At 44.7% G+C, this 21,340-nt stretch overlaps 1 protein-coding gene across 1 annotated transcript; it reads left to right on the forward strand.

Moving 5' to 3' along the window:
- Nucleotides 1–225: 225 nt before the first annotated feature.
- LOC139278206 (trace amine-associated receptor 13c-like) lies at nt 226–20,195 on the forward strand. Its single transcript, XM_070896854.1, has 4 exons — nt 226–305; nt 1,890–1,955; nt 18,172–18,320; nt 19,024–20,195. The coding sequence occupies exons 1-4, from the start codon at nt 226–228 to the stop codon at nt 20,193–20,195; spliced, it is 1,467 nt and encodes a 488-aa protein (XP_070752955.1).
- Nucleotides 20,196–21,340: the final 1,145 nt, after the last annotated feature.

Below are 21,340 nucleotides of genomic sequence, written 5' to 3' on the forward strand. Positions count from 1 at the left end.
GACAACATCCAGGCTTGGGCTGATAAGTGTCAAATAACATTCGCACCAGACAAATGCCAGGCAATGACCATCACCAACAAGTGAGAGTCTAACCACCTGCTTTTGACATTCAATGGCATTACCATCACCGAACCCCCCCCCCAGCAAGCACCTGGGTCGCCCTAGTGAAGGTCCTGAGCAAAATGGTGGTGGGCAGGAACCTATGGATTGAAACTGCACAAAGCCATGGGCCTGAACTTGGTCAAAGCCAAGGTCCGTCCAAGTGCCACCCAAAGGACCGCCGAGGGCTGCCGAGAGACGAGACGGTACTTTGCCAGGAAGATTCCTCTAATAGAGATGGCAGTACTGCCCGGCGACAAAATAATGGCTTGCATCTTCAATCTGGGTGGCAGTGGGTGGGAGCTCCCAATCTCGGTGGCAAATGCGATCCTCGCCAAAGTGTCCAGGGAAGGGGAAGACCTAAAAATAAAAATCTTAAAAAAAACCCACTGGAACACCTGCAGGGGACCCCATACAGATAAATCGCTGAAAAAAAAAATCAAAAGATGTTCACTAACCTTTTTTTGCAGGTCTTCTTACTTACCGTCGGAGTTAGACCTGCCTCCATGCAACAGTCCTTCCCTCTGCTGCCGCCGACTCCCGCCCGGAGGAATCTGCCAGCTTGGCGGGCAGGAAGACACTTACGGAACTTGGCCGCCAGCGGGTGGGTCCTGGTGGTACTCCCCTCCCGTCGGCTGCAGACCTGGAGGAATCTGTCACCGAGGGAAGACCGACGAAAAAACTCGGCGGCAGCCGACGGCAGTGGGCGGCAAGGCCACCAATTTCGGGCCCCATGTCTCTTAGCATACTTGAGATATCAGAGCTGAATCATTCCTCCGAAAGAACAGAGTCTGACAATGAAGCAGTAAAGAAAAAGCCATGGTCTAGAGACTGAGAATCTTCAGGAGATGGTAACAATTTCAGAAAGCATAATTGTATTGGGAGTTGCACAAAATATACATTGAATGACACTGGGTAAAGGTGAAGTGCTGTAAATTGGGGTGGTTGAGCATCTGTACTTGCATAAAGGAAAGAGAATTCACTGCAACACTGAACTCAATCTATCATGCTCAATGCACCTTATTCACTTTCAGTAGTTTCCCAAGACAAATGTTATTGATTTTTGTGCAATTTAATCTGCGTGGCATAATTCAAAGCAAGTAGACAAATATATTCAGCAGACCAGTAGCTTGCTTCATTCTGCAAATGGTGGATACTAGAACAAAGAACAGAGAACATGATGGATAAAAACTATTGGCATTAAAATTGATTGTGCCAAATTAGAATCGTTGTACCTATATAGACCAATAAATAGACTTAACAATAATATAAATTAAAATTGAAAATGAGTAGTATTCAGAAATATTGTGCAGATCATATTTTTATAAAAGCTTTGACAATTTTTTTGAATATTTTGGCAAAATAAATATGCTTTACTTATTACATGATATTTAGGAACTTGATAATCTGCTAAATCATTATGGGTACATTTTTGGCATTAACCCTCTTTAATTGCTGGGGATAATATCAAGAATTTGGACTTGGGCCCCATGGTTTTCTATCCAAGTTAATGTGTATCTAACTTCACAATATGTGCTCTGTGCCAGGATGTTAATGGTAAAATATTACAATATATATTTTAATAGTTGGATCTGAGGCAGTTTGAGAACCACAAAATGAGTTCACAAAATATATGTGGGGCAAGCAAAGGAAGACGAAATGTAATACAGACAATTGTAAAGTGAACAACATAAGTACTCCACGTATTATGTCACACTAGCTAAGGTTGATATTAAAAGACATCTAGGGTTTTTAGTAGATTCAATGCTCAGCATCTCTCAATATTGCAGAAAAGCAATCAACGGAGTAAGTAGAATGTTGAACTATATAGCTAAAGCTAAGTCGGATGAAATCTGGTAAGACAGATGAAATCATGCTCACACTGTGAGTGCTTTCATCAGAGCACACCATGAGTATTGTGTTCAATCAAGACCTGGAAACTGTTCAGAGACAAACCACAAGACGTGTCTGCCATCAGAGGACTGAGATACGAGTAAAGATTGGAGAAACTTGAGCTTTTCATCTTTACAATTAGTTGGTTTTATGAACGTTTATAAGATAGTATATGGTATAAACCATGAAAGTAGGTCAAGGGAACACAGGTTCAAATGAGTAAAAAGCACATTTAGGACCGATAACAGGAAGTTCTTCTCAGACAAAAGGTGATCAACCCGTGGAATGGACTTCTGTGTGAGGTATCTGATTCTGGCTATTCTCTAGCACCAGGATTGCAAAATGTTTTGTATCATATTGGGATTAGAGAGGGGATGTGCTCAATGCACTTAAGATCATTAAGTACATTTGGTATGTGTGTTTATCTGGTATGTATCAGCCAGCATCCTCAACCTGCCTCAGAGGTCACTCCATCGTGGAAGTGTGAGGATTACTTTTATGGGTCTGGGATCTGTTTTGTTACTTTGAAAACAAAATCCTTGGATGATAAGGAACCCAATGACGGAACCAACCAGGGAGCAGGCTATCTTAGATCTGGTACTGTGTAATGAGACAGGATTAATAAACGATCTCCTAATAAAGGATCCTCTGGGAATGAGTGGCCATAACATGATTGAATTTCAAATTCAGTTGGAGGGTGAGAAAGTTGGATCTCAAACCAGTGTCCTAAGCTTAAGTAAAGGAGACTACAAAGGTATGAAGGCAGAGTTGGCTAAAGTGGACTGGGAAAATAGACTAAAATATGGGAAGGTTGATGAGCAGTGGTAGACTTTTAAGGAGATATTTCATAAATCGCAACAAAAGTATATCCCAATGAGAAGGAAAGACTGCAAAAGGGATAACCATCCGTGGCTAACTAACAAATAAGGGATTGTATTAAATAGAAAACAAGGGCATACAATGTGGCTAAGATTAGTGGGAGGCCAGAGGATTGGGAAAATTAAAAACCAGCAAAGAACGACTAAAAAAATAAGAGAGAGGGAAGATAGATTATGAAAGTAACTGGCACAAAATATAAAAACAGATAATAAAAGTTTCTACAGGTACATAAAAAGGAAAAGAGTGGCTAAAGTAAATGTTGGTTCCCCAGAGGATGAGACTGGGGAATGAATAATGGGATACAGGAAAATGGCAGAGATGTTGAACAAATATTTTGCATCAGTCTTCATGGTAGAAGACACTAAAAACATCGCAATAATGGATAATCAAGGGGCTATAGGGCAGGAGGAACTTAATACCATCACTATGATTAAAGAAGTAGTACTTGGTAAAATAATGGGACTAAAGGCAGACAAGTCCCCTGGACCCTAGGGTCTTACAAGAAGTGGCTGCAGAGATAGTGGATGCATTGGTTGTAATCTAACAAAATTTCCTGGATTCTGGGGAAGTCCCAGCAGATTGGAAAACCGCAAATGTAACGCCCCTATTTAAAAAAAGAGATAGCCAGAAAGCAGGAAACTATTGATCAGTTAGCCTAATATCTGTTGTTTGGAAAATACTGGAGTCCATCATTAAGGAAGCAGTCGCAGGACATTTGGAAAAGCATAATTCACTCAAACAGAGTCAGCACGATTTTATGAAAGGGAAATCATGTTTGACAAATTTGCTGGAGTTCTTTGAGAATGTAACGAGCAGGGTGGATAAGGGGGAACCAGTGGATGTGATGTATTTGGATTTCCAGAAGGCATTCGATAAGGTGCCACATAAAATGTTATTGCACAAGATAAAAGCTCATGGGGTTGGGAGTAATACATTAGCATGGATAGAGGATTGGCTAACTAATGGAAAACAGAAAGTCGGAACAAATGGGTAATTTACCAGTTGGCAAACAATAACTAGTGGGGTGCCGCAGGAATCGGTGCTGGGGCCTCAACTATTTACAATCTATATTAATGACATGGATGAAGGGACCGAGTGTAATGTAGCCAAGTTTGCCGATGATACAAAGATGGGTGGGAAAGCAAATTGTGAGGAGGACCTCAAAAGTAGTAATCTCGGGATTGCTACCAGTGCCACGTGCTAGTCAGAGTAGGAATCGCAGGATAGCGCAGATGAATACGTGGCTTGTGCAGTGGTGCAGCAGGGAGGGATTCAAATTCCTGGGGCATTGGAACCGGTTCTGGGGGAGGTGGGATCAGTATAAACCGGACGGTCTGCACCTGGGCAGGACCGGAACCAATGTCCTAGGGGGAGTGTTTGCTAGTGCTGTTGGGGAGGAGTTAAACTAATATTGCAGGGGGATGGGAACCTATGCAGGGAGACAGAGGGAGACAAAAATGAGGCAAAAGCAAAAGACAGAAAGGAGATGAGGAAAAGTGGAGGGCAGAGAAACCCAAGGCAAAGAACAAAAAGGGCAACTGTACAGCAAAATTCTAAAAGGACAAAGGATGTTAAAAGAGCAAGCCTGAAGACTTGGTGGATGAATTAACTGTGCAATTAGATGTTAACAAATATGATGTGATTGGGATTACGGAGACGTGGCTCCAGGATGATCAGGGCTGGGAACTCAACATCCAGGGGTATTCAACATTCAGGAAGGATAGAATAAAAGGAAAAGGAGGTAGGGTAGCATTGCTGGTTAAAGAGGAGATTAATGCAATAGTTAGGAAAGACATTAGCTTGGATGATGTGGAATCTATATGGGTAGAGCTGCAGAACACTAAAGGGCAAAAAACGTTAGTGGGAGTTGTGTACAGACCTCCAAACAGTAGTAGTGATGTTGGGGAGGGCATCAAACAGGAAATTAGGAGTGCATGCAATAAAGGTGCAGCAGTTATAATGGGTGACTTTAATATGCACATAGATTGGGCTAGCCAAACTGGAAGCAATACGGTGGAGGAGGATTTCCTGGAATGCATAAGGAATGGTTTTCTAGACCAATATTTCGAGGAACCAACTAGGGGGGAGGCCATCTTAGACTGGGTGTTGTGTAATGAGAGAGGATTAATTAGCAATCTCATTGTGCGAGGCACCTTGGGGAAGAGTGACCATAATATGGTGGAATTCTGCATTAGGATGGAGAATGAAACAGTTAATTCAGAGACCATGGTCCAGAACTTAAAGAAGGGTAACTTTGAAGGTATGAGGCGTGAATTGGCTAGGATAGATTGGCTAATGATACTTAAGGGGTTGACTGTGGATGGGCAATGGCAGACATTTAGAGACCGCATGGATGAATTACAACAATTGTATATTCCTGTCTGGTGTAAAAATAAAAAAGGGAAGGTGGCTCAACCGTGGCTATCTAGGGAAATCAGGGATAGTATTAAAGCCAAGGAAGTGGCATACAAATTGGCCAGAAATAGCAGCGAACCTGGGGACTGGGAGAAATTTAGAACTCAGCAGAGGAGGACAAAGGGTTTGATTAGGGCAGGGAAAATGGAGTACGAGAAGAAGCTTGCAGGGAACATTAAGGCGGATTGCAAAAGTTTCTATAGGTATGTAAAGAGAAAAAGGTTAGTAAAGACAAACGTAGGTCCCCTGCAGTCAGAATCAGGGGAAGTCATAATGGGGAACAAAGAAATGGCAGACCAATTGAGCAAGTACTTTGGTTCAGTATTCACTAAGGAGGACACAAACAGCCTTCCGGATATAGAAGGGGTCAGAGGGTCTAGTAAGGAGGAGGAACTGAGGGAAATCTTTATTATTCGGGAAATTGTGTTGGGGAAATTGATGGGATTGAAGGCCGATAAATCCCCAGGGCCTGATGGACTGCATCCCAGAGTACTTAAGGAGGTGGCCTTGGAAATAGCGGATGCATTGACAGTCATTTTCCAACATTCCATTGACTCTGGATCAGTTCCTATCGAGTGGAGGGTAACCAATGTAACCCCACTTTTTAAAAAAGGAGGGAGAGAGAAAGCAGGGAATTATAGACCGGTCAGCCTGACCTCAGTAGTGGGTAAAATGATGGAATCAATTATTAAGGATGTCATAGCAGCACATTTGGAAAATGGTGACATGATAGGTCCAAGTCAGCATGGATTTGTGAAAAGGAGATCATGCTTGACAAATCTTCTGGAATTTTTTGAGGATGTTTCCAGTAAAGTGGACAAAGGAGAACCAGTTGATGTGGTATATTTGGACTTTCAGAAGGCTTTCGACAAGGTCCCACACAGGAGATTAATGTGCAAAGTTAAAGCACATGGGATTGGGGGTAGTGTGCTGACGTGGATTGAGAACTGGTTGTCAAACAGGAAGCAAAGAGTAGGAGTAAATGGGTACTTTTCAGAATGGCAGGCAGTGACTAGTGGGGTACCGCAAGGTTCTGTGCTGGGGCCCCAGCTGTTTACATTATACATTAATGATTTAGACGAGGGGATTAAATGTAGTATCTCCAAATTTGCGGATGACACTAAGTTGGGTGGCAGTGTGAGCTGCGAGGAGGATGCTATGAGGCTGCAGAGTGACTTGGATAGGTTAGGTGAGTGGGCAAATGCGTGGCAGATGAAGTATAATGTGGATAAATGTGAGGTTATCCACTTTGGTGGTAAAAACAGAGAGACAAACTATTATCTGAATGGTGACAGATTAGGAAAAGGGAAGGTGCAACGAGACCTGGGTCATTGAAGGTTGGCATGCAGGTACAGCAGGCGGTTAAGAAAGCAAATGGCATGTTGGCCTTCGTAGCGAGGGGATTTGAGTACAGGGGCAGGGAGGTGTTGCTACAGTTGTACAGAGCATTGGTGAGGCCACACCTGGAGTATTGTGTACAGTTTTGGTCTCCTAACTTGAGGAAGGACATTCTTGCTATTGAGGGAGTGCAGCGAAGATTCACCAGACTGATTCCTGGGATGGTGGGACTGACCTATCAAGAAAGACTGGATCAACTGGGCTTGTATTCACTGGAGTTCAGAAGAGTGAGAGGGGACCTCATAGAAACGTTTAAAATTCTGACGGGTTTGGACAGGTTGGATGCAGGAAGAATGTTCCCAATGTTGGGGAAGTCCAGAACCAGGGGTCACAGTCTAAGGATAAGGGGTAAGCCATTTAGGACTGAAATGAGGAGAAACTTCTTCACCCAGAGAGTGGTGAACCTGTGGAATTCTCTACCACAGAAAGTAGTTGAGGCCAATTCACTAAATATATTCAAAAGGGAGTTAGATGAAGTCCTTACTACTCGGGGGATCAAAGGGTATGGCGTGAAAGCAGGAAGGGGGTACTGAAGTTTCATGTTCAGCCATGAACTCATTGAATGGCGGTGCAGGCTAGAAGGGCTGAATAGCCTGCTCCTGCACCTATTTTCTATGTTTCTATGTTTCTATGACACAAAAAATCTATAAAGGGATATAGACAGGTTAAGTGAGTGGGAAAAACTTTGGCAAATGGAGTACAATGTGGGAAAATGTGAAGTTATCCACTTTGGCAGTAAAAATGGAAAGGCAAATTATAATTTAAATGGAGAGAGATTACAAAGTGCTGCAGTACAGAGGGACCTGGAGGTCCTTGTGTATGAAACACAAAAAGTTAGAATGCAGGTACAGCAAGTAATCAGGAAGGCAAATTGAATGTTGGCCTTTGATGCAAGGGGGATAGAGTATAAAAGCAGAGAAGTCCTGCTACAACTGTACAGGGTGTTGGTGAGGCCACACCTAGAGTACTGCGTACAGTTTTGGTCTCTGTATTTAAGGAAGGATATACTTGCATTGGAGGCTGTTCAGAGAAGGTTCACCAGGTTGATTCCTGAGATGAGTGGGTTGACTTATGAAGATAGGTTGAGTAGGTTGGGCCTATACTCATTGGAGTTCAGAAGACTGAGAGGTGTACTTATTGAAACATAGAAGATAATGCAGGGACTCGACAAGGTAGATGTAGAGAGAATATTTCCACTCATAGGAGAAACTAACACTAGGGGACATGGTCTCCGAATAAGGGGCCGCCCATTTAAAACTGAGATGAGGAGGAATTTCTTCTCTCAGAGGGTTGTAAATCTATGGAATTTTCTGCCCCAAAGAGCTGTGGGGGCTGGGTCATTGAATATATTTAAGGTGGAGATGGACAGATTTTTGAGAGATAAGGGAGTAAAGGGTTATGGGGAGCGGGCAGAGAAGTGGAGATGAGTCCATGATCAGATCAGCCACGATCTTATTAAATGGCGGAGCAGGCTCGAGGGGTCAAATGGCCGACTCCTGCTCCTATTTCTTATGTTCTTATGTTCTTTTCCCCCTTAGGAATGAATTGATCTCCTTGCTCTGCAGGAAATATGCAGATTGTCCTTGACTATCACCTATGTTTATCAACAAGTTAATGGGTCTATGGATCCAGATGCAAACAGGGCCTGTGATTCAGGTTTAGACCAGGTTGACTTACACTACAAGTTGGATGTCAACTAGTCTTATCTGGGCAAAGGTACACTCAATGGGTTTCGACTTTGGCTTGACCGATCTGTGCACATTCTTCAGAAGCTGTACTTTCTGAGTGGGAGAGGACAGTGCTATCAACTGAGTCAAACAGACTGACATCCTTTGGGCCAGTTCACCTGAAGTTTCTTGTTTTCAAATTTTCTGTGGTCTGTTTCAAATGTTTAAATTACAAATCAGTTCAATTATTGAGATTTTAGCCTGAAATAAATCTCTTAACTGCTTGTCAAAATTATTTTATATAAGGTTAAATCATTTTAAATGAGCAAAGCTAGGAATAGAATATCAGCTTGCACAGTCCAGAAACTAATCATGGGGCAATCGTCCTATCTGTTGTAGAATAATGTAGAAAAACCTAGAACTTACAAATCCCTTTGAGGCCTTGTTGGAGTATGTCAACTGCTGTAATACCTGCTGAATACTTCAGCTTCTTTAATTGTGTTCCCCAGGGGTCGGTTCTAGGACCACTGCTTTTCTTGATATATATTAATGACTTGGGTGTACAGGGCACCATTTCAAAATTTGCAGATGACACAACATTTGAAAGTATAGTGAACAGTAAGGAGGATAGTGATTTACTTCAAGAAGAGATAGACAAGCTGGTGGAATGGGTGGTCATATGGCAGATTAAATTGAATGCAGAAATATGCGAAGTGATATATTTTGATAGGAAGAACAAGGAGAGGCAATATAAACTAAAGGCTACAATTCTAAAGGGGATGCATGAACAGAGAGACCTGGGGGTATATGTGTACAAATCGTTGAAGGTGGCGGGGCAGGTTTAGAAAGCGGTTTAAAAAGCGTATGGGCTTCATAAATAGAGGCATAGAGTACAAAAGCAAGGAAGTTATGATGAACCTTTATAAAACACTGGTTCAGCCTCAACTGGAGTATTGTGTCCAATTCTGGGCACTGCATTTTAGGAAGGATGTAAAGGTCTTAGAGAAGGTGCAGAAAAGATTTACAAGAATGGTTCCAGGGATCAGTGACTTCAAGTACGTGGATAGACTGGAGAAGCTGGGGTTGTTCTCCTTGGAGCAGAGAAGATTGAGAGGAGATTTGATAGAGGTGTTCAAAATCATGAGGGGTCTAAACAGAGTAGCTAGAAAGAAACTGTTCCCATTGGTGGAAGGGTCAAGAACCAGAGGACACAGATTTAAGGTGATTGACAGAAGAACCAAAGGCGACAATGAGAACAAACTTTTTTATGTAGTGAGTGGTTAGGATCTGGAATGCACTGCCTGAAATGATGGTGAATGCATATTCAATCATGGCTTTCAAAAGGGAATTGGAAAAAATTTGCAGAGCTACGGGGAAAGGGCAGGGAGTGGGACTAGCTGAAGTGCTCTTGCAGAGAGCTGACACAGGCTCGACGAGCCGAATGGCCCCGTTCTGTACTGTAACCATTCTATGATTCTAGTTTGTTACTCCATTTCAATACGCCACTCAGACACTAAAATTATAGGGTTATCCTACACACATGACATATTTCAGAGGTAACATCAGACGCAAAAATGGCAAACTTATGGTCTCGCAAAACTCAGAGTGCAGATACTAAGATAACTTCAAAGGATAATACCTGCATATCCTCAAACTTCTCTTTAGGAATTATATTATTAAACACGATCAAATACATTAGTCCATGGGAATATAATTGTTCAAAGGAATTACAGGAAGTAGACAAATGCAGGTTCCTTCTTCCTACACTTATGACTTGAATATTAAATTATATTTATTTTTCCTGATGAGATAGCAACCAATTTGATGTTTTAGGAAACACATTTGAACTATGGCATGTGCATTGAAATGAGAGGGACCCTTGGATAGAGGAAAACAAAGGAACTAGTTTGGAGGTGAGCGTTTATGAATATTAATAAGCTGGCTTATAAGGTAGTTGGCAGAATAAACTAATTTATGTTGATGTTCATTTTGGCTTGGTTTACCCAAAACAGAATATTATAATTGGCTTTGGCCACATATCCGCGGCATATGTAACTATGTAATATTTGCCACCAGAGGGCGTGACTTTTGGAGTCCTAATGGTCACCTGCGCACACGTGCAGTGCCAGTATAAAAGGTTGGCTGCTATGTTGTTTAGGCACTCTGGAGTTGTAATAAAGAAGACTAAGTTTAGCTCACAGTACTCAGCCTCGTGGAGTTCTTCTATACATAACAATTGGTGACGAGTAACAGAATACGAACCTTCACGTTACCATGGCTGCCGTTGGAATATTACAGAGATTCATAGAAGGTGATGATTAGGAAACCTTCATCGAGTGTCTCGACCAGTACTTCGTGGCCAATGAGCTGGAAGGAGACACTAACGTGGTCAAACGCGGGACGGTTATCCTCACCGTCTGTGGGCTTAAAATATACGGTGTCATCAAGAATCTGCTCGCACCGACAAAACCAACGGAGAAGAAATATACAGAGTTGTGCACGCTGGTTTGGGACCACCTCAAGACGAAGGAGAATATCCTCATGGCCAGGTATCGTTTTTACACGCACCATTGCTCCAGGGGCCAGGACATGGCGGATCATGTCGTCGACCTGAGACACCTCGCGGGACCTTGCGATTTTGGAGCTGTGTTGGGGGAAATGCTGTGGGACTTTATCGTGCTGGGCATCAGCCACGAGGTCATTCTTTGAAAGCTGCTGGCTGCCGAAACCCTAGACCTGAGCAGGGCCATCGCGATCGCCCAGGCACGCATGGCCACGGACGATAACACCAAACAGATAGCTTCTCAACATCGAAGCTCACCGGCAACTACTGTGCATAAATATGACGTCGCTAGCAGGCCGAACTGCATATGGCAGGGCCTATACGTCTGCGGCTGCAAGACCTGTGATGACTCAGAGTTCGCCATCGGGGGTGAATGTGAATCCAGTAGCACCGTGTTGGTGCTGCAGGGGTAATCATCGGGCCCATCAATGTCGATTCAAGCACTACGTGTGCAAAGGCTGCGCAACAATGGGGCACCTCCAGCGAATGTGCAAACGTGCTGCGACGCACCACGTGGCAGAGAATGATCGATCCGGTGCAGATCACGCAGCACAGGCAACTCAACCCGAGAAAGAAGTGTATGGGGTACATACCTTCACCACCAAGAGCCCTCCGATAATGCTGAAAGTCAAATTAAATGGAGTTCCAGTATCCATGGAGTTGGACAAATGTACGAGTCAGTCAATAATGAGCCAAAAGACTTTCGAGAAACTATGGGGCAATAAGGCACAAAGGCCCAAACTGAGCCCGATTAATGCAAAGCTGCGTACCGACACCAAAGTGTTCATACCAATCATTGGAAGTGCGGCAATGAAGGTATCGTATGATGGAGCTGTGCATGACCTATCGTTGTGGATTGTTCCAGGCAATGGCCCAACGCTGTTCGGCAGAAGCTGGCTAGAAAAGATTAGATGGAATTGGAATGACATCAAAGCACTATCTTCAGTGGATGAAGCCTCATGTACTCAAGTGCTGAGCAGGTTTCCCTCACTATTCGAACCAGGCATCAGCAACTTCACAGGCGCCAAGGTACAGATCCATCTAGGCCCCAATGTACGGCCCATCCATCACAAGGTTCGGTCGGTTCCGTACACGATGAGGGAGAAAATTGAGATCGAACTGGACAGACTCCAATGCGAAGGAATCATATTGCCAGTCGAGTTCAACAAGTGGGCCAGTCCAATTGTTCCGATGTTGAAAAGTGATGGCATGGACAGAATCTGCAGAGACTACAAGGTAACGATTAACCGAGTCTCACTACAGGACCAGTACCCGCTGCCCAAGGCAGATGACCTGTTCGCAATGTTAGCGGGGGGGAGAACTCATTCACCAAGTTGGACCTAACCTCCACCTACATGACACAGGAGCTGGCTGAACCTTTGAAAAGATTGACGTGCATCAACACACACAAAGGACTGTTTATATACCACAGGTGCCCTTTCGGGATTCGCTCGGCTGCTGCCATTTTCTAGAGAAACATGGAGAGTTTGCTCAAATTTGTTCCACCCGCCATTGTGTTTCAAGACAACATCCTGATCACTGGTTGTGACACCATCGAACACCTACACAATCTAGAAAAGATTATAAGTCGTCTAGACAGAGTGGGACTCAGGCTGAAATGCTCCAAGTGTGTTTTCCTGGCACCAGAAGTCGAATTTTTGGGGAGAAAGATCGCAGCAGACGGCATCAGGCCCACGGACTCAAAGACAGAGGCCATCAAGAAAGCACCCAGACCACAGAATGTGATGGAGCTGCGTTCGTTCCTGGGACTCCTCAACTATTTCGGTAATTTGCTACCCGGGTTGAGCATGTTGTTAGAGCCTTTGCACATGTTGCTACGTAAGGGTGATGACTGGGTTTGGGGCAAATCTCAAGACACAGCCTTTGAGAAGGCCAGGAACCTGCTATCTTCAAATAAGTTACTTGTACACTATGACCGATGTAAATGTTTAGTGCTAGCTTGTGACGCCTCATCGTACGGGGTCGGCTGTATGTTACAGCAAGCCAATGTATCGGACAACCTCCAATCAGTTGCATACGCATCTAGGAGTCTGTCTAAGGCTGAGAGAGCCCATAGTTTGGTCGAGAAAGAGGCATTAGCATGTGTATATGGGGTTAAGAAAGTACACCAATACCTATTTGGACTTCGGTTTGAGCTTGAAATTGACCACAAGCCGCTCATTTCGCTGTTTTCAGAGAGGCAAAGGTATAAACACCAATGCTTCGTCCCGCATCCAAAGATGGGCACTAACATTATCCGCTTATGACTATGCCAAAGACCAGGCACTGAAAACTGTGCCGATGCTCTCAGCTGGCTACCATTACCCACCACCGGGGTTGAAATGGCACAGCCCGCAGACTTGCTACTGGTCATGGATGCTTTTGAGAGCGAGGGGTCACCCATCACGGCTCGCCAGATCAGGACCTGGACCAGCCAGGATCCTGTGCTATCATTAGTAAAGAGTTGTGTCTCAAATGGGAACTGGTCGGCCGTTCCCAGGGAAATGCAAGATGAAATTAAGCCGTTTCACTGATGCAAAGATGAAATGTCCATCCAATCGGATTGTCTTTTATGGGGTAATCACGTGATTTTGCCAAAAAAAGGCAGGGAAATGTTTATACGTGACCTACACAGTATCCACCCAGGCATTGTCATGATGAAGGCAATTGCCAGGTCGCATGTTTGGTGGCCTGGCATTGACTTGAACTTGAAGTCATACGTGCATCAGTGCAACACTTGCTCGCAACTGAGCAATGCACCAAGGGAGGCTCCACTGAATCTGTGGTCATGGCCCTCCAAACCGTGGTCCAGGATCCATGTAGATTTTGCCAGCCCCTTTCTCAGAAAGATGTTTTTAGTCGTAGTGGACGCTTACTCCAAATGGATTGAATGCATAATCATGTCATCCAGCACGTCCACAGCCACCATTGAAAGCCTCCGGGCCATGTTCGCCACCCATGGCTTGCCCGACGTCCTTGTCAGCGACAATGGATCGTGTTTCACCAGCTCGGAATTCAACGAGTTTATGACCCGCAATGGCATCAAGCATGTCAGGTCTGCTCCGTTTAAGCCTGTGTCTAACGGTCAATCAGAGCGAGCAGTCCAAACAATCAAACAGAGCATGAAACGCATGACGGACGGCTCCCTGCAGACCCACTTGTCTCGCATTCTGCTCAGTTACCGGACGTGACCCCACTCGCTCACCGGGGAATTTTTAATGAAGAGAGCCCTCAAAGGTTTTCCCTAGTCCACCCGGATCTCAATGATCACGTGGAAACCCAGCGACACTGCCAGAACATGTACCATGATCGCGCGGCTGTTTCACGTAACATTGTGTTTGTCCTGAATTACGGTCATGGTCCCAAATGGATTGCTGGTACTGTTTTGGCCAAGGAAGGGAATAGGGTGTTTATAATCAAACTGTTAAATGGCCAAATGTGCAGAAAGATCAGACTAAATTGCGATTTACTGACTACCAGGAATGACTTGAAGAGGACATCACCATCTACGATCCACCAACACACACTCCAACCAGCAATCGACCTCGCTGTGAATCACGAGGATGAACCCACCATTCCTGACAGTCTGGTCAGACCAGCCGCGGTGCAGTGCAGCAATGGTCTGACCAACTCACACACGCCAGGGTTTGAACTTAGACGATCAACCAGGGAGCGAAGGGCTCTGGATCCCTCAACTTGTAAATAACTTGTACCGAAGACTTTGGGGGGGAATGATGTTATGTATGTAACTATGTAATACTTGCCACCAGAGGGCGCAACTGTTGGAGTCCTAATGGTCACCTGAACACACGTGCAGTGCCAGTATAAAAGGCTGCCATGTTGTTTAGACACTCTGGAGTTGTAATAAAGACTAAGTTTAGCTCACAGTACTCAGCCTCGTGGAGTTTTCTATACATAATATAACTAAAACCGCTTATTTCCACCTCTATAACATTGCTCATCTCTGTCCCTGCCTCAGCTCATCTGCTGCTGAAACCCTCATCCATGCCTTTGTTACCTCTAGACTTGACTACTCCAACGCACTCCTGGCTACCCTACATAAACTTGAGGTGATCCAAAACTCGGCAGCCCGTATCCTAACTTGCACCAAGTCCTGTTCACCCATTACCCCTGTGCTCCCTGACCTACATTGACACCCAGCTAAGCAACGCCTCGATTTCAAAATTCTCATCCTTGTTTACAAATCCCTCCATGGCCTTGCCTCTCCCTATCTCTGTCATCTCCTTCAGCCTCACAATCCTCCCGAGATATCTGTGCTCCTCAAATTCTGCCCTCTTGAGCATCCCTGGTTATAACTGCTCAATCATCGGTGGCCGTACATTCAACTGCCTGGGCCCTAAGCTCTGGAACTCCCTCCCTAAACCTCTCCGCCTCTCTACCTCTCTTTCCTTCTTTAAGATGCTCCTTAAAACCTACCTCTTTGACCAAGCTTTTGGTCATCTGCTGTAATTTCTTCTTATGTTGCTCAATGTCAAATTTCTGGTGTGTCTTATAACACTCCTGTGAAGCTACTTGGGATGTTTTACCAGGTTAAAAGTGCTATATAAATACATGTTGTTGTTATTGTTATTCTTCTAGCTTTTTAAGTGTGTGTGTAGTTAGGAAGCCCTAGAGGCTCTAACATAGATAACTTTATAGTCATGTCTGTTGACTCTAACAGAAATGTTATTATTCGCATTGACTTGATAAACTGCCAGATAAGAGTATTCATGCTATGAATGCTGTACAGTGTTACTTAAAATATAATTATATACTTACAGAAAGTGATTAGCACCTATGAATTCTTTGAACTTTCGGTGGGTGATCTCTTTTGGCTTTTTCACTTAGAGAAAAATCACATGCAAAAATGGCACAGATGTACATTGAATCATTATGCCATGTGTTTAAAAATAAAACAATTTCCTAAACACTTTTAAAAATTAATATTATGCTTCTTTAACAAGTATTTCAATTTAACTTTTCACTGAAATTATGCTGATCAGGAAATCACCGTGTTTCTTACTTGTGAATTATAAGTAAACCTTTCTCACAAAATTCTGTAAGATCTGGAACCCAGTCACTTTTAACCAATAAGGGAATTAAGGGTTATGGGGAGCGGGCGGGTAAGTGGAGCTGAGTCCACGGCCAGATCAGCCATGATCTTGTTGAATGGCGGAGCAGGCTCGAGGGGCTAGATGGCCTACTCCTGTTCCTAATTCTTATGTTCTTATGTTCACTTGCAGTTCAGTGGCATATGCCGCATGTTTAATGTAAATGTTGCTGTAAGTGGGGAAGAAGGCATCACAATATTGTAGCTGGAAGGTCAGGTGGCAGTGGTGTCATGGCAATCCATATGTTTCAGGGCAGGGCAATGATGACAGCGAAGAACAACAAAGGAGTTTTAAATGGGGCAGTCTAAGGTAGCATATAGGTATTACAAGTCAAATCTGATCCGTAGAATGGGGGAGAAAGTTCAATGGAGGCTAACACTTGATAGGAAAATGATTCTAATGATGCGAATTTGAATAATATAGTAGCAATGAGAACCAGCAATTACATCTGAGGCTTTCTGAATTTTAGACCCTGTTCAGGACTCACATACATTGTTTTAGGTCCCTGATAACTTGATGCCAAGTTCTCATTCCTCTCTTCTCTTTTAATTCAGAAATCCATCCATTTCAATCATTTCTATAGTTTACCAGTTTTTTGCCATATTTAAATCCCAAAATGTTCTGGAGAAAGTGGAGCTGACAATATTACTATCTGTTACAAGAAAGGCTGCAGGATTTAATCTTAGCCCAGTGCCTATGAAGACAAGTTCTCCAGGGTTCATTGAAAATTTGCCTCAAATGTTAATGAAGTATCAAAATCAGTGGAGCAAAGGATTGAAACAGCAGTAAAAAATATATAGAACCTGGATACATCTGTTAAAAATCTAGGCTGACACTCTAGTGCAGTACTGAGAGAATGCTGCACTGTTGGAGGAGCCATCTTTTGGATGAGCCGTTAAACCAAGGCCTCATCTGCTCTCTCAGCTGAACGTAAAAGATCCCATGGCACTATTTCGAAGAAGAGCAGGGGACATAAGAACATAAGAATTGGAAGCAGGAGTAGGCCATATGGCCCCAAGAGCCTGCTCTGACATTCAATAAGACCATGGCTGATCTTTGACCTCAACACTTTCCTCCCCTATCCCCATATCCCTTCCTCTGCAGTCCAGAAATCTATCTATCTCAGCCTTGAATATACTCAACGACTGAGCATCCACAGCACATAGGGGCAGAGAATTCCAAAGATTCACAACCTTCTGAGTAAAGGAATTCCCCCTCATCTCAGTCTTAAAAGGCCGGCCCTTTATCCTGAGAGTATACCCCCTTGTTCTAGACTCCAGCTAGGGGAGACAATCTCTCAGCATCTACCCTGTCAATCTCCTTCAGAATCTTGTACATTTCAATGAGATCACCTCTCATTCTTCTAAACTCTAGAGTATAGACCCATTCTACTCAATCTCTCCTCATAGGACAGCCCTCTCATCCAGGAATCAATCTGTTTGTGGGAGCTTGTTGTATGTAAATTGGCTGCTGCGTTTCCTACATTTCAACAGTGACTATATTTCAAAAAGTACTTCATTGGCTGTAAAGTGCTTTGGGGTTGTGAAAGGCGCTATAGAAATGCAAGTCTTTCTTTTTCTTTTAATACTGAGGCATCTGACGGGACATTTCTGCTAGGTGGGCGGATAACTTGGTTGCACAATATTACATTGCATTACACCACCTATTTGAGATATTTTGCTTTAAACTGGACTTACTTAGCCACTGTTGAGTCGTGGAGTACTTCAAGAAGGTGCAGCGATCACCGAGTAAACCAATGCAGGGGACTGGGATTAGCAAGTCAAAGGTCAATGTCCTGTATATTCAGACTCTCGCAAAGCCGCCACCTGCCCCGTCAACTCTTCACATCTTTATTCATTTCGGGAGATCGGCGGAAAGCTGCCTCAAGTAGTATCGCCGGAAGTGTGCTGTGTATCTGCATGTTGCACGCCTTGAAGTAGAGGTGTCCTCTCTGGTGGGAGGAATATTTATCAGATGGACAAAAGGCTGCGCATAATGATGCTGACTTGCGTCAGAAGGAATGTCACTGGAGGAGAGCCGAAAGTTCCGCTTGAAAGACGGAGCTCTGCCATCATTTGAAGTCACCATCGGGTCGCGCCGAGGCATGGGTCGTGACAGCTTTTCACACTCATCCGGCTACTGGCAGTGAGCGGGCACTCCATCGCACTGACAACATCCAGGTAGGTGCCTGGAGCCGTCTGAGTTCAACACTGGCTAAAGCTGTGAACAAAGTGTGCAATGTCTTGCTTGATCTGGAGCCGGAAGAAATTGTCCAGGATCATAAGAAACGAAATCGTAAGCTAGTTAAAGGAGACCCGGGGGTATTTTGTTTAAGATGAATCGTATCATGGAATCGGATAGCACAGGAGGAGGCCATTCGGCCCATCGTGCCTGTGCCGGCTCTTTGGAAGAGCGATCCGATTAGTCCCACTCCCCGCCCTTTCCCCATCGCCCTGCAAACACTAAATGGAAAGTTTTCACTGTGTTGCCACTTATGTTGCAGTCACAGTGCCGGGGCAGGTCGGGGTCTCGCTCGGCCCCGAGAGACGGATTGCCAGGCTGAAATCAGAAAACTGATATTTGTCATTCACCGCCGCCCTCTGTGCTAACTGAAGACTGGGCGCCGCTGACAGTGCGGGACGCATTATTATTCCTTTAACCCATCTAAAGTATCATCGTATCTGGGAGCGGTTCGAGTTACAGTGGGAAACCAACAGCTTTTGGACTTGCTCCATGGCATTAAATACCACTCGCAAATGATCATTTGATTGTACTCGGGGCTCTTAAAAAAAAATAAACTATTGCCCAATGCTGAATGAGTTTTGAGCCTGGCGAGTTATACTGTGAGTTATACTGTGTGTGTGTTTAAGGGTAAGGAGCAGTCGAGAGTACAGACACTGACTGGTGGCTGGGGCTTTCCCGGGGGGGTGTAATGTAGTCAGACAGTATGGATGTGGCCGGCTAGCCTGAACCCCCCCTCTCTCACACTCTTTTGCAGGTGGATGTGCTACAGTCAACTTTGAGGTGTCCGGGTGGACAGGTTTTCTGACCCCAAACTGCGCTCCTGCGAATGTGATGTCGGAAGATCTCATTAACCTGACGGCGGAGGTTGTCCGGCTCCCCGGCCAGAGATGCCCACTGTCCCCCGGTACAGACACTAACGGCACCGGCCCCCTGTGCAGCTGGTGTTGCTGCGGTCTGCTCAACAGGACGCTGGTGATCGCCTTCATGGTCACCCTGGCTTGTGGGGTGGTGATGGGCAACAGCGTCACCCTGACGGTATTCCTCCGGATCCGCCAGTTCCGCACCCCTCAGGGCTATCTGAAAGTCTCGCTGGCCCTGGCCGACGTGATGGTGGGGCTGCTGGTGGTCCCCTTCTCCGTCTACACCGAGGCGGCCTTGCTGCTGAGCGGCACGCCGCCCATCTGGTACCAGGGCTATTCGGCCACGGGGGGCGGCCGCCCCTGGCAGCCCTGCAACCTGGTCGGGCTGGTGTTCGCCGGCTGCACCTTCGTGTCCATCAGCACCATCTTCTTCCTGACGGTGGAGCGGAGCGTGGCCATCCTGAAGCCCCTGCACAAGGACTCGGTCATCACCCGCAGGAGGACCTTCCTGCTGATCTTCTGCTCCTGGGTGGCGGCCTTCCTGCTCGCCCTGGCCCCCCTGCTCTTCAGCGACGAGTTCGCCCTCGAGTACAACGAGTGCAGCCGCATGTGCAACTTTGCCTTCGTGCCCAAGGCCCCCCACCGCTCCCGCTGGAACATCCTCCTGCTCTTCCCCGCCTTCGACTTCACCCTCCTGGGCGCCACCCTGGTGGTTAACCTGTTGTCCTTCAGCAGCATCCGCCGCTACTCCAAGAAGCGCAAGTTCCTGGCCGAGGCGGACAACTTCCCGGGCTCGCTGCGCCCGTCCTTCTCGGACATCAAAGCCGCCAAGACCATCGCCATCCTGACTGTGGTCTTTGCCGTCTCCTTCAGCCCCATCGCCGCCTTCGTGGTGGGCAACGTCATCGGCTATCGCTGGTGCAACTTTTCCTTCTTTGCCTTTTGGATTCTGGCGGCCAACAGCTGCTGTAATGTGGTGATCTACAGTGTGCGGGACCACAGGTTCCGCAAGGGCCTGCACCAGTTGTTCCACAAACACCTGCACGCATTGCCGGACAAAAACTGAGCTTTGAGGGACTTTGGTTCACCTGGAGGGAATGCATCGCCTTTCTGACTGATGATAAAGGCCGTCATAGAGCGCACCTAACTTTCAGGATGCCAACTTCTTTCACATTATGTAATATTGCAAACATCAATTTTCCTTTAGGTTTAAGTGCACTAAGCACCAACTACTGGTGCTCTTTGATGTACATTTTGTTTCAATAATATTGATTGGATTCGGCAGTATATTTTTTAAACCTCCATTTCATATCCACATTGTTATTCCCCAAACCCTCCACCTGTGTTTTCAAACTTATTTAAATGTTCGTTCCAGTTTTGTTTTTAAATTAAATCTTTGGTTTGTGAGGTTGTTTAACTTGGGCCATTGAGTGCAAAAGTCTTACCTCACTTTCAAAATACCAACTTCTTTTCACATTATGTAATATTGGAAACATCAGTTATATACTATTACAAAGAGGTATGAAGCTACAAACATTTTCTTACTGTACGTTCTATGACTTGTATACATTTTCTACTTTAACACAGGTGTTCAATGCCATCTGTAAAAGCATTATTTCAATGTTATTAATCAACATCATTCGCCTAACATTATTATTTTAACGTTTTCACAATGTCTTTGTGTGGGACGGAACCATTGAGTCCAAAGGCATTCGTTGAATCTCACTGCACTAAAGTTTCAGTCTCAGCCTGTGCTGGTGGGAAGGGGAGCTGAGTGCCCAGGTAATTAGAAAGAAAGTCATTTCTGGGCCAGTCTTGTATACCTCTAGTCAAGTTGAGAGCCTCAGTGATAAAGGATTAGGAGCATGTCGCCCCTACTTTCTCTGCTACTGTGGCCGAGTGTCATAATAACTTGATTGGAGATGTTATGGACTATCACAATCAATCACTTGAAGTGTTTCAAAAGCATGATAAACTACATGTTTTAATGATTACATTTAGAAAATGACTGGCCTATTAGCTTACTTGTTCTGATAAAAACCCTTATTAACATTTAGATATTCTACACCGGTAAAACTAAGATTACATTTTTGCTTGATCAACATTCATACACTACTGGCAAATCAAAGATTATTTAAGTGCTTTTTTTCCTCCATTTTATTAATGAGGCATTTCTTTGAGATCTACTTTGAACACCATCTCTCATTATAA

Source organism: Pristiophorus japonicus, chromosome 13 (assembly GCF_044704955.1).
Source record: "Pristiophorus japonicus isolate sPriJap1 chromosome 13, sPriJap1.hap1, whole genome shotgun sequence".
In the NCBI taxonomy this organism is placed as follows: Eukaryota; Metazoa; Chordata; class Chondrichthyes; family Pristiophoridae; genus Pristiophorus; species Pristiophorus japonicus.